General features: G+C 47.0%; 1 protein-coding gene across 1 annotated transcript; it reads right to left on the bottom strand.

Annotated features, from left to right (window-relative positions):
* Positions 1-859: 859 nt before the first annotated feature.
* On the bottom strand, positions 860-14,887 carry RS1 (retinoschisin 1; the record flags this gene model as incomplete). The annotated part of the gene is made up of 5 exons (XM_004435223.3): positions 860-1,099; positions 3,191-3,386; positions 5,618-5,759; positions 14,148-14,253; positions 14,816-14,887. Coding segments are annotated over 5 exons (669 nt in total), but the record flags the coding sequence as incomplete, so codon positions are not given.
* Positions 14,888-18,010: the final 3,123 nt, after the last annotated feature.

Raw genomic sequence — 18,010 nt, 5'->3', positions numbered from 1 at the left:
TGACCGCTTCCTGCAAAGCATGTAGTCAGCTAATGGGCCTCCTCCGAGTAGCCAGTGATAGCTCCTGGGCCAACTGTTGTCAAAGTGTGAAGCTTGTTGAAAAATGGTAGCCCTAGATAAAGGGAAATGTCGGTGTGTTCTGGTCATTTGGGGTTCCTCAATAGAGGGAAATTGCTACTTACACGTACAGCCTGCCCCGTGTATTCACCTAAATAGTGACCATGGAAGGATAATTTGCTTGAATGGGCTGCAGAATGGAACTGTATGGATGAGTGCTCTGGACCCCCCAATCCCTGTGTGCATATGGGTGAGAGCTCAGAGCAGGGGAGGCCCTCCTACCTGGGTGTTTGGGCGTGTCCGGCTCTCTGGAGACCGGGACACGGGCTCCCACACACTGTACTCATCGCCACCACCCAGTCACCTCCAAAACTTTCAGTCTGCTTACCCGGTGCTCTAAAGTCCTAAAAGGCCCTGATTTAATGAAAACCTAGCTAGGAGAAACCGCAAGCTTGCTCCCCCTTTGTATTCAAAGCGAGGCTTTATGAAACTCTGTGTTCCTGTCTTGAATGTGGGAAAGCAGGAGAAGTCTCAAGTGATCAGCGCTGCTTTGTGTTCCCCTGGGACTGCACCTTTCACAGTGTCACTGAGACAAAAAACCCGAGAGCAGCAAATTATCCCGCTGCTTAGGCTTTTGTCTGAAAATTGTGTTCAGGGACATTTTCTTTGTTCGTATTTTCTTTGGCCCTGAGTGGGGAATAAGTTCATTTTTCTTTTTTTTTTTCATTGAAATTGGAAACTATATCTTCAAAAAGGAAAGAAATATTCTCTGCCCAGCTCTGCATTGAAAAGAGCTTGTAAATACAGCCTTGTTTGTCACCGTGGTGTGTTGCGGTCCCCTGGGACCCTGCGCCCTCCCCGCCGCAGGCCCGGGCTGAGGCAGGAGGCGTCAGGCACACTTGCTGACACACTCCAGAAGCTCCATCCGGATGGCGATGCGGACGTGCCAGCCCAGCGGGATCAGCCGGATGAAGCGGGAAATGATGGGGGGCCGCAGCAGGTTCTGGACTGTGGAGGTTCGGTCCGAGTTTCCGTAGAAGACCTAAAGAGAGGGAGAAAATCCTGTCACCATCACATCAAGGGAGAGAAAAGGAAGAACGATTCCTGTCTGAAGCTGGCCTCAACTTCTAACTGGAAAATCTCAGAAAATGGCTTAAGTGCAGAGAATTGGCAGATTCTCCCCCCGGCAAAATCTAACCTTGCGTGATTGTTAGCACCTACATCCTTGGGGCATCTCCAAGTCACTATATGGGGACATCTAGAACAGCACCATCCAGTATGGTAGCCACTAGCCATGTGTGACTGTTTAAATTTAAATGAATTAAAATTAGATAACTATTCAGTTCCTCAGTCACACCAGCCAAGGTTCAAGTGCTCAGTAGCTACATGTGATTAGTGGCTGCCGTATTGGACAGTGCAGATATTAACATTTCCATCATCGCAGAAAGTTCTATTGGACGGCGCTGATAAAATGCCTCTTGATTATGACCAATTTTGTCTTTTAATCCTCTGCATTTTGACAAATTTTGCAAAGGGCTATATCACACAAGAGGAATGTTACCTTGTTCCAAAGGTATCCAAAGTGGGGTTCGAGTAAAAACTCATGAGTTGGCCCTGAAGTTGTGAGCCAAAGCTTAAGTGTGTCTCTACATTCATAGAAATGGCAAGTACTTTTTAAACTTGGAAAAATGTTTTAGAAAAAAAAAAAGATGTAAAAACTGGAGGGAAGATTCTGGATGGGAGAGGGTAGTGCCCAGAATAGAGAGAAAAAGGGTTTGCTTCGTGTTTTTTGGGATGTAACAAAAAGGTGCAGTGGATGTTTGGCTATATTTCCAAAGAAATCATTCTTTGCACTCTTTCCAGAGTCATAGTGCTCTGCCTGATGACACCGGAACGTTTCATTTCCTTCTGGGATAATCTCCTGAAAAAATCTGGCTGCCACATTGGCTTCATCCATGGACAAGACAAGAAGGACCTCAGCTGCCATGATCTTGCCTTTCTTCCCAATAGCAGTTTCCCACCCCCCTTCTCTAAGCTGTTTGCCCTTGAACCTATGCAAGCCAGGAGTCAGATGTGAGGGAGGATGGAAGCTCCTCCAGACTGCATGAGTGCCCGAGCACAGTGCCTCTTTGCAAAGAACCATCAAGGCCTTCAGAAACACAGAGAGGGCTTGAAAAATAATTCTCATATCTTTTTGAAAAGCCAACTAATAAGAACAAAAATGAAATAAAATGTCCAAGTATCAAGATGGTTTTTCCCATTGTGTTCAAACTCCTTGAAATCTCAACCCGTGAATGTCTTGCTCTGCAAATTGTCATCAGAGAGTACAAAGCCTTCTGAAGCTTTTCAGCCACGCACGTCTACCTAAACTGACTAAATGTCCAGATTAGCCGGGGAAGCCCTTGCTCTCAAGCAAAAGGACATTAACATTTAACATTTCTAAACAGCTACTGAGGTTTTAATTCATTGCAAATATACTTTATATATATAATATTGATTAGATGTGTTTATATATATATATAAATAAGAGCCTACTCTGTTCAGCCTATGATGAACAAGACTTGGGGCTCGGCCCTCAGAGATGAGTAAGATATAAAGTCGCTCCAAGGGTTAAGGGCCTCCGTGTCTGCACTGCGGGAGTCCTTTTAACCACTTATGTGGTTTCCTGGCTGACTTGCTGGGGCATAGAAAGCTTCCCAGCAGTTGGTCTCCATCAATAGTAAGGAGAGGCCAGATCTACATAAATGGACAAGGACCCGCCCGCATGAGTAATAGATCAAGTCAGGCCCATGCAGCAAAGTCTTCAATGGTCCGGCGAGTTCGGAATAGTCCAAATGGCCGCTTTTGATTATTCAAGCAGCTATACAGTGATAGGAGAATTCAAAGATGTCTTTCGCACACAAGAGTGGCAAACAGATGAGCAAAACTCATTGGCAAACAAACGGCACTAGGCACCACAACTTGCCTTGTCGTCAGAGAGCGGCCTGTGTTGTAGGGAAGAAGCACTGATGACTCACCACGCCTTGGGGTCAGTGCTCTGACAGAGGGCTGCCGACAGGAGCACAGGGACAGGGACCGCAGGGGAGTCCCAGAGAGTGCGAGCTGAAGGTGGTTTGGGGGAAGCCCATCTTACCCGGTTGTTTCCGGTCTGGTCCTTGTAGTAAATCCAGTTCAAACTCTCATCAGTCCTGTACTGCACGCTGTACTTGGTCATCCACTCGTCGATGTCACAGCGCCCCTGAGTGAGGATCCCTGAAATCACCTTCACCTCCTTCAGATCGATCTGTAACCACTGGCTGCTGTCCTGGAACTTGGAGAGCCAGGCGCACCTGCCGGAAACACCGCGAATCACTGGAGCCTTTCCCCAGAAGTGCCTCTGAAAAGCCGGGGGGCGCAGTCTGAGGGGACTCCAGTGCCTGCAGAGCCCCCACAAGCTCAGGCAGGCTGAGCTGCAATCTGCTAAGCACCCAGATGCTTGTCTCCGAGAAGTGTCCAGCCCCTGTGATACCTAGATCCTCCTCTCTCCCTGTATCTCCACCACCAGAGGAAAAATTGCCAAATTCAGCTAATTTGTCAAAGAAAAGCCTTTGAGTGTAGCTGAAATCACCTTTGGGGTGTGGTTGAGCATGTCTTTCTTTAAAACATGCGAATGCATGATTACTGTACCCGCCAGCCCACTTCCCTTTTCTTGGTCTCTCCTGATGTTTCTCTCCATGTCTTGTTTTTTTCTTTAATTCACTCTCTTCATACGTATCTGCGTCTCCTTCACGTGCTGTCTTGCGTGGCTTTCAGGGAGTGTCTACCATGTGTAGAACACTGAACCAAGTGGCTCTGGAAGGGCTTTTGACAATTGTAAAGCAAACCAACCATTGAAGGAACTGATTCGTTTTTTAGCTATATCCCTCAAAAATTGTAGAAACCTACAGTTTCCCCTTTGTTGTTGTTTTTTTAAATTTTATTTTATTGTGTATTAATTAGCTCCTTGGGACTCAGTCTTTGGCTGCCTTCGCTTCTAATTCTGGACTTGCTCCTTGGGAGGCCCCTGACTTTTTACTTGCATCCCAGACCTTACCGAAATTCCAAATCCCGAGAATCCGTTGCTGGCTAGACAACTTCTCCTGGATGCCTTACAGCATCTCAAATGAAACTTGTCCAAAAGTGAGCTCCTAATTACCCCGCCCCAACCCCTCCTTCCAGTATTCATCTCTCTGGATGCCACCCCCAGCCTCCCAGGTGTTCCTGCCAGCGGTCTGAGAGCCATCCTTGGCCGCTTCCTCTCTGTCACCTCAAGCATGCAATCCATCTATTGGCTCCATCTCCAAATGTTTCTCAAAGTCATTTGCTTCTCTCCGTTTCACTGCCACCACTCTAGCCCATGTCACACTCTATTCTCGCCTGGACTGCTGTGTAGTTTACTTAACTAGTCCCCCTGAATTACTCTTGCTCCCCTCCAACACAGGAGCCAGCAGATTTTTCTTAAAATACAAATCTGATTGTGATACTCCCCAACTTCAAATCTTTCTCTGGTAGAGTCTGCTAATTGTCTCCCAATATCTTCTTCCCATCTTTCTTTAGTAATAGAACTCCTGGGTTTTCTCTGGGCAAATGGCCACCCAGCTAAGATTGCATTTCCTGGTCTCCGTTGCGGTTAGGTGAGGCCATTGGGCCAAGTTCTGATCAATGGGATGCGGGCAGAAGTGGCCCATAGGATTATGTTTGTGTCCTTAAAGGAAAAGTGTGTGTTCTCTGCTCTTCTTTTTTCTCTACTGACTAGTGTGCAGGTGTGATAGTGGAAGCTAGAGCAGCCATCTTGAACAAGGTAGAAAGAGTCTGGGCCTCAGATACCATCCAGCTGCCTTAACACACCTAGACTGCCTCATGAAAATTTTAGATGAGCAAGAAATATACCTCTCCATTGTTTAAGTCTCTGTACTTTGTTAGTTACAGCAGCACAAACCTGTATTCTAACTAATGCATATTCAGGGTCCTCCCGTTATCCCTAAAATAAGGACCACAATCCTTACCATGATGTATAAGGCCCTACACGATCTGACTTCTGCCTACCTCTCCAGCCTTATCTCACCTGTGCTCTAACCTTGCTGCTCTTCTCTATGGTCCCCATCCATTCCCTTGAAGGATCTTCCCGACTCAGGGCCTTTGCACCTGCTGTACCTTGTGCCTCTCCCCCCATCACCTGGCCAACTGCAGGTCTCAGGTCTCAGGTTAAATATCGTTTCCTTAGAAAGCCTTCCCTGATGCTTCAAATGGACAGGTCTTTCTTCCCTCTTTGTCTCCTCCCCAGCCCTCACCACACTTATTAAATGATCAGTTGTGTGATTGTGTGCTTAGAGTCCGCCTCCCCCCCTAAACTGGGTGCTTCTTGAAGGCCAAGCCCTCATCCACCTTGTTCACTGCTGTATCCACAGTCCTTGGCACATGGAAGGCGCTCAGTTAATATTTGTTGAATAAATAAAGGTATTCTGTGTCATTCATTTATTATAGAGCCTGCTTTTTCAAATCACAGGGGAAAAAAAACTCCTGAGCCACCTTCCCTGCTTACCCAAAGCCTTGACTGTTGAGCCGGGCCTTGTTGGCGGTCCACGAAGAGTACCAGCCCACGTACTGCTCCGGGTTGGAGCAGGTGATCTGGTCTGGGGTCACCTCTCCTGACTCAAAACCCAGGGGCTTATGATATGGGCATTCTGCGAAAGGAAAACCCGTGCACATTAGAGCCCTCATAGCGCATGGCAGTACTCAACAAACACGGCCTGACTGAAATGACCAATCAAACCGTCTCATTTGCACTTTGGAAGGTGGAGAACGTCTTACTTGTCAGCGTGGTTCGCAGCGGCGGGGCTGGGTCTTCCACCCAGTCACTGCGAGAAGAGGGTGAAGATGAAGTGAAGGGATTGCCATAGAGACACGACATTTGTAAAAGCAGACAGAAGTGGTTCTATGGCAACCTCATGGGGGGGGGGGGTAGAAATACTTCGCCTGCTCCACAAACTTAGAGACCTGAAAACCAAGAGGTTCGCAGCGAAATATCATACTTAAATGCCTTACTTTTTATTTTGCTCATTAACACAGGGTTAGCCATCCTGCATGATGACATCAGGGTCCCTAATTGTCCTCAGGCAGCATATGATGCCAATCATAGGAACAAAACAGTGGTGAGAGGCAAGAAAGGCAATTATATATTAAGACTGAATTCCCACTTATAAATTTTCTCACTAGTCTAATGGAAAAAAAAGAGGGTGAAATATGCCTGAGTGACTATTGAATAAGGAACAGTTGAAAAGAAGTGCTTTTTCCAAAGAAGAATAGCCAAAGCTGGTTCTTGTGTGTTCTATGCTTCTTCTCATGTATTTCCTCTCATATTTAGTGTTGTGTTACCTGGCCAGAGACTGCCAATTGCTCACCCAGTATTCGTTCTCCCCTTCTTTTTGACTAAAGAACCCTAATTTTGTTGGAGGCAGCAATGTGGCCAGCTCAAAAAACAATCTTTCCCAGTCTCCCTTGCAGTTAGAAGTGACCATGTGACACAATTTCTGACCAGTAGATATAATGGGATGTCTGCTGGAGATTTCCGATCAGGTTTTGCTTGCTTCTTCTTTCTTCCTGTTGCCTATAAGGAAGACCTGATGGCTGGTGCAACAGTAGCCATCTTGCACTAAAGGAGTAAGGCCAGGAGAACTGCAGAAACCTCAGCCCTGATATCCTTAAGCAACTCCCTACTCCTAGTCTTTTTACCATGTGAGTCAAAACAAAACTCCTCATTCAATAAGCCGCTATTTAGAGGGTCTCTTATTTATAACCAACCCGGTCTCTAGCTGAATTTCTGTAGAAAACAAATGATAAACTTATGCAAATACATTTTCCTAGTTTTCTGATTGTGGGTGATAAACTTCAAGTAAGGTAAATCAAATTATTTTTTTTCCATGTGTAAATTTGAGTTCAGATTGAAGAGCTGAACATATTTACTGCAGCATCATCACCTTCAACAGTAAAATGAGTGCTGAGGTCTTTCTGGAGGATGATTTTCAAAAGTCAGTAAAACTGAATGAAGCATGCAAAACCTTGAACGCCATTTTGCGGCTCCAGAATGCCTGTAGGGATAGTCATGCCCTGTCCCCAGGGGCTGAAGACAGAAGGACAGCTTCAGACCTCTGGCCAGGGGGGCTTAACAGCCTTTCTGCCCAATGCACCAAAGGAGGAGGGCCCACTCCCACCAGCAGCTGCAGCTCAGTGGGGCCTGCACTGTAGGCAAACTACAGCATTTGTAGTTTATCAAGTACCTGAGGCTTCTGGGGCCTATTAAAATAATGTCAATGCCTGAGAGAGAGAACAGGAGCATTTTATAGGCCACTCGATCACGCCTTGTGTGGCCGAATCTTCAGGGAAGCATTGTTAAGAGTGCAGTTTCTGGGGCCGGCCCGGTGGCGCAAGCGGTTAAGTGCTCGCTCTCCGCTGTGGCGGCCTGGGGTTCGCCGGTTCGGATCCTGGGTGCGCACCGATGCACCGCTTGGCAAGCCATGCTGTGGCGGTGTCCCATATAGAGTGGAGGAAGATGGGCATGGATGTTAGCCCAGGGCCAGTCTTCTTCAGCAAAAAATGAGGAGGATTGGCAGATGTTAGCACAGGGCTGATCTTCCTCACAAAAAAAAAAAAAAAAAAAAAGAATGCAGTTTCCAGGATTCTACCCCCAGAGCGGCCGCATTTTTAATAAGCACACTTTCAAAGCGCATTCTGGAAACCTTGGCCTGCCAAAGAAGGCATCTGTCGGCTGGTGGATTCAGGGGTCTAGTGCCTGTGGCCTTGGGGGCTCCTCCGCCTCCTCAACTCCCCTCCGACCTGGAAGACAAGCCCGTGCTTCCGGAAGGAGGGACAAGGCCCCAGCGTCAGGAAGCTGGGTTTCAGTTAGGCCCTTGGTCGACACTTAAATTCTAACCGTGGGTGTCTCTAAGGCCCCTCCATCCTGAAACGCCAGTTCCTCGCTCCGCGGCCACCAGCTCCGAGGGAGGGGGCAGAGGAGAAGGAAAAGCCATCATTCTCTCTCTGATCGCTTTATTCTTGTCATTTTGCCCTTTCTCTGTTTTCCCCTCACATCTCCTTTGCCATTTCTTCCCAATTAGCACATCTACCAGTTAAGAGGGGGCTATAGACCTGCAGGGACCTGGCCAGTGGCAATGGCCTTGGAGGCCTGTGAGGGCTTGTTCAGACGTGGATCCTGCCTGCTCTCCAGGGGAGGCGATGATCTCACTGTCCCCGTGGCTTCAGCTGGCGTCTGGGAGCCAATGCCTGACTCCCAGGCCCCAAGCCTCGTCCCACTGCCCCCTGAATATTTTCCAGGTGAACAGCTCCATATGGGTGACCCAAAATCTCTTCACACCCCATATGTCCACAACTGACCCCTCAGCAGCCAAGCCCAAGACAGCCCCGGACCAGTGCTCCCGTCTCAGGCATCGGTGCCTCCAGCTACCCGGCTACTAACCCAGAAACTTGTGGGTCTGGCCCAGGGCACAAAGCAGAGACTCCCAGGCTGGCTGCCCCCTGGAGTCAGCGGGAGAATTGCAGAAGCGCTGATGCTCGGGCCACACCCCCAGAGACTCTGATGGCATTGGTCTGGGGCAGCGCCTAGGCATGGAGTAAAGCCGCAGTGGTTATAATGGGCAGCCGAGGTCAAGAACGCCTGCTTACAGCTAATGCGACCTGGGATTGGATCCCACTCTCCCTCTGCGTCAATTTAGGCAAGCGGCTTAACCTCTGTGGGTCTCAGTTTCCTCATCTGTGAAATGAGCACGACACTAGTAACTGCCTTCATAACGTTGCCATGGGGTTACGTGAAATAACATTTGTGGAGTGTAGAACCTGCGGCACCTGGCCGAAAAGTAGCAGCTAATATTGGTGTAATTGGGTGAATTTGTGAGAATACATTGATGACTTCTTGAGTGTTGCATGTTTGTTTTTCCGGTGAAGACCACCAGGGAAGGAATCTAACACCCCTCTACCCCACTGTGACCTGCCCCCATTATTCCCCTTACAGCTCCCCGAGAAGGAGGCCAGCTTCATGTTTCTAGAGAGTTGGGCTCTCCTTGCCCCAGGAAGGAATAAGCCGTGTGTGTGTGTGTGTGTGTGTGTGTGTGTGTGTGCGTGTGTGTGATATTTGAGACAGGAGAAGCCTACTGACAGCATCTCTCCTCAGGCTTATGGATTTGGAAGGTCTAGGCCTCCACAGGAATTAGCTGCTTGTCCCAGAGGAGGAGGTAGCTAGAGACTCTGGGCTTTGACCCCTGTGTGTGGGGGTGGGGGCCTCGTGGTAGGGGCATGAGCTCAGCGGGGACGTAGTTCTTCTGAGGGGGCCGGACCACAGATGGGGCCTGGGAGTCCTGAACTCTGGACATCCTCAGGAAACTTGGGAAGGTCCCCAAGTTGAGCTTAGTTCAGAGGGAGAAGAGCCACCAACAAGGTGTCTTCCTTCAAGTGGGGCTGTGGGCCGGGCAGGGAGCTGCCGCCCAGCCTGAGCCCAGGCCCTGCCCCCCGGCAGCTGTCGCAAGCCCGTGGGGCTTTCATGTAGTCAAAGGAGAGAGGAAAAACCTTCAACAACCCTGTCTGTAGACTCCTCACAGGCCATAACAAAGGGGAACTCAAACTGGAGTTATTTGAACTTGAAAAAATAGAAAATGTGACATTTCTCGCACTCTGTGTGCTGTGGCGTAAACTCCAGTTATGTTATTATTATTTTTCCTGACTCCTTTCCCCCTCTCCTCCTCCTTCCATGGTCCTGGCTGAGCTCCCTTCAGATCCTCATGCAGGCCTGGAGGCCTTCCCTTGAGGCCGTTCCCTCTGCCTGTGACACTCCTGTCCCCTCTCCTCCCCCTTCAGCTGGACAACTCTACTCATCCTTCAGATCTCTGCCCACTTCCACTGCCCACCCTGAGCAGGGTAAGGGCCTCCCGGTGCTGCCTCCCCTGCACCCTGCACCTGTCCCTTATCCCTCCTCTGGGTGATTATTTCATTGTCTGCTCCCCGGGTCTGTCTTGCTCGCCATTCTATCCTCTGAGCCAAGCAGAATGCCTGCACCTGCTGGGCACTCAGTAGTTATTGATTGGATGGATGAATGAAGGGATAAACCAACATCATGACTCCATCTTGGGTGGCCACTAGGGATAAGCCAAGAAAATGGCAGAAACAGGAAGCAGAGAGCTCAGGGAGGAAGTAGAAGTTGACCAGCCCAGAGAATTTGCACCGGCCTAATCAAAAAGAAACTGTCAATTGAGTATAAGCTAGTATTAAGCAACGTGAATAATGTTGCTGAAGGAATTAAGGGGATCCTCACCAGACACACACAGAATATGTCCTTCCCAAGTTTTCTGCCCAATGGAAGTTTGTTACTGTAGCTATTAAGCCTGTTTCTACACACATTTTAAGTGGAAAAAGAATGTTTCTACAGGGCCGGCCCTGTGGCGTAGTGGTTAAGTTTGGCGAGCTCTGCTTCTGTGGCCTGGGTTCGCAGGCTTGGATCCTGGGCATGGACCTACTCCAATCATCAGCCATGCTGTGGCGGCGTCCCACATACAAAAACAGAGGAAGATGTTAGCTCAGGGCTAATCTTGCTCAAGAAAAATAAAAGAATGTTTCTACATTCATTTTAAGGAAAACCCTGCATCTTCTGTGGCACAAGTGGCTCTTCTGAGTGATGATTTGATAATTAGATGGATAAAGGCTTATTCACAATGTGCTGCTAATCCAGGCTACGTATCCTTAACATGCTAGCCTTTCTCGTTCGGTAGATAATTTCTTGATTTGTAGGCATGAGGGCCAGACATGCTTATGAAGAATGTTAACCTAAAAGAGCAAAGAGAGGTCAGCATCATTTTTGACAAGAGAGATGTGAATATTATTATGCACATGTATTAGACTTGAATATATATGACAAGGTATAGAATATAGAATAATATTTATAGGGGCCGGCCCCGTGGCTTAGCAGTTAAGTGCGTGCTCCGCTACTGGCAGCCAGGGTTCGGATCCCGGGCGTGCACTGTCGCACTGCTTCTCCGGCCATGCTGAGGCCGTGTCCCACATACAGCAACTAGAAGGATGTGCAACTATGACATACAACTATCTACTGAGGCTTTGGGGAAAAAAAAAAAAGGAGGAGGATTGGCAATAGATGTTAGCTCAGAGCCGGTCTTCCTCAGCAAAAAGAGGAGGATTAGCACGGATGTTAGCTCAGGGCTGATCTTCCTCACAAAAAAAAACAAAAAAGAATATTTATAGAAGAGTGAGTATAAAGTTGAATATAATATAGAAATATGAAATCTAGAATAAAAGTAAAGCATTGAGTCATTGGATTTCTTATACTTTGATACCTTCCCTACCCTGGTCTCCCCTCTCAGAGAGCTGAGGTAGTCATGGCTCAACTGTAGAAAAGCAGACGTTTTAGTATTTTTAATAGCATTAAGCTGAAGATTAGGAGGCTGTAATGCACCTAGCCGGTCACCTTCTGCTCCGTGGGTGGGGCCTCTGGGCAGTAACCACCAGTGTGCACCTGGGAGGGCCTCCTGGCAGCTCTGAATGACCCTCCTTTCCTTCTGTGCTTTCTAGGCCTTTCTCCCCTAAGGCGGACTCCGGCGCAAGAGCTGAAACTCAGGGTCCGGAGAGACCAAGATGTGTTCTTTATATTCCCCTGAAGATCTGAGGCACTGATGGGCAAGTGACTTCTGGAAGGTTGTGGCTAGTCCTGCCCTGAATCATCCTTCTTGAAAAAACCAATTAACCCCAATGAATCAACCATTTAACACCGAGGTCGTATTTTTTTCCTTCCTGGAAATATCTGTGTTGTTAAAAAACAAAACAAAACAAAACAAAAAAACCAGCGGGGAGGGGAGAACACTTAAGCTAAAAGAATTTCTGATATCAGAACTTCAAGCTCACAACAACACTGTAGGGGAGAAAGCTTGAGGGACCAGAATCGTCTTCACATTCCTCAAACAGACGGCCCTTCTCAGCTTCGCAGTTGATTGGGTCAATGAAGCCAATCCGCATAATCTCTTTTCAATTTCTTCTTAGAAAGCGCTTCCTTGGAATAGAATTCCAGTAGGTCTCATGTCTCTAGTGAAGAGAACATTTGTTTCCACTAAATGGTAAACTCCTCCAGGGTGGAGGCAAAGCCTTCATTTTTGTCTCCCCATCAGTGCCTGGCACATAACAGGCACATGGTGAAAGAGAGTGGAATTGAATTCTAAATGGATTATTAAGGAGGGCGCTTCACTATTTTTTTTTTTTTAAAGATTTTATTTATTTTATTTTTTCCCCCCAAAGCCCCAGTGGATAGTTGTGTGTCGTAGCTGCACATCCTTCTAGTTGCTGCATGTGGGACTCGGCCTCAGGATGAACGGAGAAGTGATGCCTCGATGCGCACCCGGGATCCGAACCCGGGCCGCCAGCATCGCAGCGCGCACACTTAACCACCAAGCCACAGGGCCGGCCCGGGCGCTTCACTATTGACTGGGCAGATCACATCAACGCATAATGGCTGCAGGAGCTCCTGCCATGGAGCTCAGTGGGACATCCTGGGGGGAAGCCCACCGAACTAAACAGCCCTTACTGCTTTCCTCACTGTGGGGATCCTGCTGTTCCCTTCCAGAAGACAGTTCAGAAACAACCTCCTACTCCTTTAGTAAAGAGGAAAACGAAGGCAGTAAAAGCCTTTGTAGACTGCCCCTCCTCCCCCACAATGTGCTATTTTAATGCAAATTTAATGAAATAATGAAGAGAAGCTCACATACATACACACAAACTTGCCTCTCCTGGACCTATGATAGGTGATTGTGTAAAGTGAATGATGTTGCGTGGCACCTTCACAACCCTGGAGAGGGTGGCAAGGACAGTTTCATGCAAAAGAGCCTCTGGGCCCTGGAAAGCACTGAGCATTGCAAACACTTGCTGGGCTGCCCAACCTTCTGCAAGTCACTGTGAGCTCTTAGGAGGCAGGAAGACGAGCTGACCTTTATGAAATGGTACCGTTTGCCAGGTGCAACACAAGGTGCTTTATGCCTCATCAGCTTTATTCCTCACAACTCCCTAGAGCAGGGGCTGGCAAACAGTGGCCCTTGGGCTAACTGTGGCTCACCGTCTGCTTTTGTAAATAAAGTTTTATTGGAACGCAGCCATGCTCATGCATTTACACATCGTCTATGGCTGCTTTCCCACTACAATGGCAGAATTGAGGAGTTGAGACCACATGGCCCACAAAGCCACAAATATTTATGGTCTGGTCCTCTACAGACCAAGTTGCTGGCCCTGCCTTAGAGGAAGGCATTCATATTAGTCAGGAAAGCCTGTGTTATGCTGCAGAACAAATTGTCCCAGAAATTTCAGAAGCTTAACACAGCAAAGGTTTCTTTTTCACTCAGGCAACTTGCCCATGAAGGGTCTGCAGGGAGTTCTGCTCCACTTACCCTCCCAGGCACCCAGGGGAAGGACAAGCCACTTTCTCAAGCAGGGAAAGGGTGAGCCGTAGAGTCAAGTACCAGCCCTTAAGGGCCTCATTTCGGAAGGGACGCTGCTCACTTTGGCTGGAAGGAACTGCTCCTACGGAACCACCTGACAGCAAGGGGGCTGGAATGTGGGGAAGTGCATGGTTGTCTAGTGAGCAATTAATACCCAGGCCCACTACTGTTACCTCCATTTGACAGAAAAAGAGCAAAGCGGAAGTCCCAGATAAGACATGAGGCAGCCAGCATTCCAACTCTGGTCTCTCGGGCTCAAAAGCCTGTGCTCTTCTCAAAATACCCACCATTAATTTATTGTCAATAAATTCCACTGATCTCTTTATTGACAATCAGATCCCACCTTATCATCTCATCCAGGCCAAGTAGAGATCCAGGAAGCTGTTTTTGAATAGTGACGTCATTGGAGTTGGTTGGAGCAGTGGCCATTGTGAGATCTGAAGCTCAGAGGCCAACTGGAGAAAACCCAGAGCTTGGCATTCGGGGGTGTAATTCAGCTGGGTTGAGAGAAGGAGGAGAAACAGGGTGTTCCCAAGGACACTCCAAGGATCTGGTGTCCCAAGGAGAGGGGACACTCACCCGGTATGCAGTCTAAGGAGGTGGCACCCACAGACCACAGGGCGTTGGTGCCTCCTTGGCAATCGCACTTGCACGCTTTGTGATACCAGGGGTCCTCGCCCTCATCCTGTGGGAGGCCAGAGGGGCAGGAGCATCAGAAAAGTCACAGTCAAAGGCAACTGCAGTCAGCACCACAGGAGAAGCCTTGCTCATTCATTGCCTATTGACTATGGCTGCTTTCCCACTACTGTAGCACAGCTGAATTCTTAATCCAGCCTTAACACACAGTTGCCACTCAGCTTTCAGTCTAGATAAACCAATGTCTGCCACTGTGGGTGACCAGCTAGTGATCTCACAGACACACCCGTGTAGAGGGCCATGTTATCTTCGGGGGCTTGGGGAGCCCAAATCCGAGGTCAGGCTCCTTGCATCCCCTGGAAGTCCCTTCTGGGGATCCAATTTTAAAAAGTGCTGGATTCGAGATTATGCCATCTGAGTTAAGACTTGCTTTACTTGCATTCTCTCATTAAAACACCAATCTTGGAGTTTGCCCAGAAAAAACGTGCTATTGCCACTACCAGAAAAGATAAATTTTTTTAAAAAAGTGATAATCCTATACATCATTTTTGGCTAGGAAAATCTTCAAAAACAGTATCCACATAAATTCCAGCCTTCCTACTGTAACGTACCTCTGTAGACGATAATCCCAGTGTGGCTGAACAGAAGGACGAGAGAGGAAAAATCAAGTTAAAAAAAGAAAGAGAAATTCAATAAAATGATTCATGACATGGAAAAGCGAAATGAAAATAGTCACATATAAGTTAACAGACCCCTTGGGAAGAAGTCGAACTAAGTAAATGTCTACCAGGAAAAACCTCTGCAGACGCTGAGAAACTAGGGGCAGTAAAATTAAACAGAAAGACAAGGATAATTATTATTATTTTTGTTCATTACAGAATTTTGGAAAATACATTAATGTAGCAAAGAGAAAAAAAAAGCACCTATATTTTTTTACCACCAAAGGCAACACTGTTAACATCTTAGTGTAAATCTTTCCTGTCTTTTTTCTACGCGTATTTTAAAAACATATATGAGAACCTACTATCTAAACAATGTTTACAACATTTTTTTTCCACTTAACATTAACAGTGCAAGTTTTTCCCTCTACTTATTACCTCTCCATCATCATCATCATCATTCCTAGTGTCTGCCGAATGTGCTATTCAGGAGTCGATTCCCGGTCCCCCTACTGTGACATATTTACATTTAGGACATTGTTTAGAAAATCTTTTTTAGGCTTGCCTATATTGTACAGAAAATATCAAACCACAATATTAGCATAAATACTGTATAAATGATGTGGGAAAACTGAAAGTGTGCAAAATTTAACATAAAACTAACATATAAACTATCTTTATAGAAGTATGAATAAAAAGAATGAATGCCTAATTTGATAGGAAAAGAGTTTGTATGTATTAACATAAACCGATGGTTTAAAGCTGCACTGTCCAATTCCATAGCCACTAGTCCTGTGTGGCTGTTTGAATTTAAATGAATTAAAATTAATAAAATTAAAAATTCAATTCCTCTGTCACACCAGCCACATTTCAAGGGCTTACTGGCCACATGTGGCTATTGGCTACTGTACCGGACGGCACAGATACAGAACGTTTCCACTCTCGCAGAAGGTTCCGTTAGACATGGCTGGTTTAAAGCACCAAAGCTCCATTTCCCATTTTCACCAAAACAAATACCTTCATTTCTTTTCTGATTATAAAAGTAACACATACCTATTAAAAAAATCTCAAACAAAACCTGAGTGTAGACAGTAAGAAATAAAAGTCCTTCCTTAACCACTTTCCTATCTAATACTTGAATGTGATGCCCACAAAAACTTTCAGATTTGTTGTAGAGAGTAGAGGAATAGTCTCATCTTTTTCATCACAGTTATAAAGCTATCTTTTTAAAATTGTGCCTTCATTTAAATAATACATATTTACCCATTCCACAAACCACTTCTGCATGTCTGCTGTGAGCCGGGCACTGCTCCACGGCCTGGGCCTTCTGAAATGGAAGCCTCACTCTTTGCCCACAAGGGGCTTGAGGACCCAGGAGAAGATGGACCACTGGACAATGCATGTGGTGAGTACTCTGCCGGCTCATGCATAGGTTGCAGTGGGAGTCAAGCCTGGGCAGATTCAGGGCCACCCCTCACCCGTGGTCACCAAACTGCTGTCTCTCCTGGGCCCCTGTCCACTGGCTAGTCATTCCTAGAGACTCCTTGGTCCACATGCTATGGGCAGAAGGACCCCCTCAGGTAGCAGTGAAGGTTAGGGAGCGCCATCTTGAGAGGAGGCCAAGCCCTGTGCTGGCAAAGGAAGTTACCAACAACTTCTTACTTTCACATCCGATGGGCTCTTCCCAACACTGACCTTATGTCTTTTCACTCTGCAACGTTGGGTGCTGTCAGTCCCTCCAATCTTCCTTTAGCTTCCATCACACTGCTCACCTGGTTCTTCTCCCACCACTCTGAATAATCCTCAATCTCTCTTGAGAGCTCTGCTTCCTATCCCCTCCACCCCCATAAATGTTGCTAAATCCAAGATTCTGACACCTGCATTGAATGGCTTATTGGATATCTCCCCGTAGATGTCTCTTACTGTCTAAAACTAGACCCAACCAAGTGTTGGCAAGGTCATGGAGCAACCTGAACTCCCATATGTTGAAGGTAGGGGTGTAGGTTGGTCTAACCTCTTTGAAAAACTGTTTGGCAATTTATGCTAAGGCTGGACATATATGTTCCCTATATATGGGGAACCAGAAATTCCACTCCTAAGAATTTGCCCACCAGAAGTGCATACATATGTTCTCCAACAAACAAAAACATGTACTAGATTATTCATCGCAGCAGTATCTGTAATAACCCCAAACTGGAAACACTCATATGCCCATCAAGAATAGAATAGTACAGGAGCCAGCCCCGTGGCCTAGTGGTTAAGTTTGGCATGCTCCGCTTTGGTGTCGGCTGCCTGGGCTCAGTTCCTGGGTGCAGACCTGCACCACTCGTTGGTGGCCACGCTGTGGCAGCGACCCACATACCAAACAGAGGAAGACTGGCACAGATGTTAGCTCAGGGAGAATCTTCCTCAGAAAAAAAAAAAAGAGTAGAATAGTACAATATTGTGATTTATAAGAAATTTATAAGAAATATATATTTGGTCATTCAGATGACCAGAATATTTCTCATATATATTTGGTCTTGTCCACAGTTCCTGGTTCACAGCTCCCCAAACCCTTGGAATTTCCTAAGTGTTGAAGAGTGACAAAGGTATCTCTTGATATGTTAACGAGGTGACTTTTGAAAAGCACCCAAGGGTGGGAGCTGGTTGCCAGTGGAGCCAGTCATGTGATCAGAGGATTGGAACTTTCAGTCCTACCCCCTGATTTCTGGGGAGGGGAGGGGACTGCAGGTTGAATCAGTTGCCAATGGCCAATGTCTTAGTCAGTCATGACTATGTAATGAAGCCTCCATAAGAACCCGAAAGGACAGCTTGTTGGCCTTTTTCAGAGAGCTTCCACGTTGGGGAACCAGAACACTTCCATATGCCACCGTGCTGGGCCCCAAGCTCCATGAAGACAGAAGTTCCTTTGTCTGGGACCTCACCCTATGTATCTGTCCATCTGGCTGTTGATTCATATCTTTTAATATCCTTTGTAATAAATCAGTAATCTAGTGAGTAAATGGGTTTTCTTCAGTTCTGTGAGCTGTTTTAGCAAATCACTTGAACCAGAAGAGGGATCTTGGGAACCTCTGATTTACAGCCCTTGAATCAGAAGCACACAACATGGATGGACATTGAGGGTATTATGCAAAGTGAAATAAG

Source organism: Ceratotherium simum, chromosome X (genome assembly GCF_057802395.1).
Source record: "Ceratotherium simum simum isolate JZ-2026a chromosome X, ASM5780239v1, whole genome shotgun sequence".
Lineage (NCBI taxonomy): Eukaryota > Metazoa > Chordata > Mammalia > Perissodactyla > Rhinocerotidae > Ceratotherium > Ceratotherium simum.
Note: the sequence above shows the minus strand (reverse complement) of the source record. Positions and strands in the feature narration are given on the sequence as shown.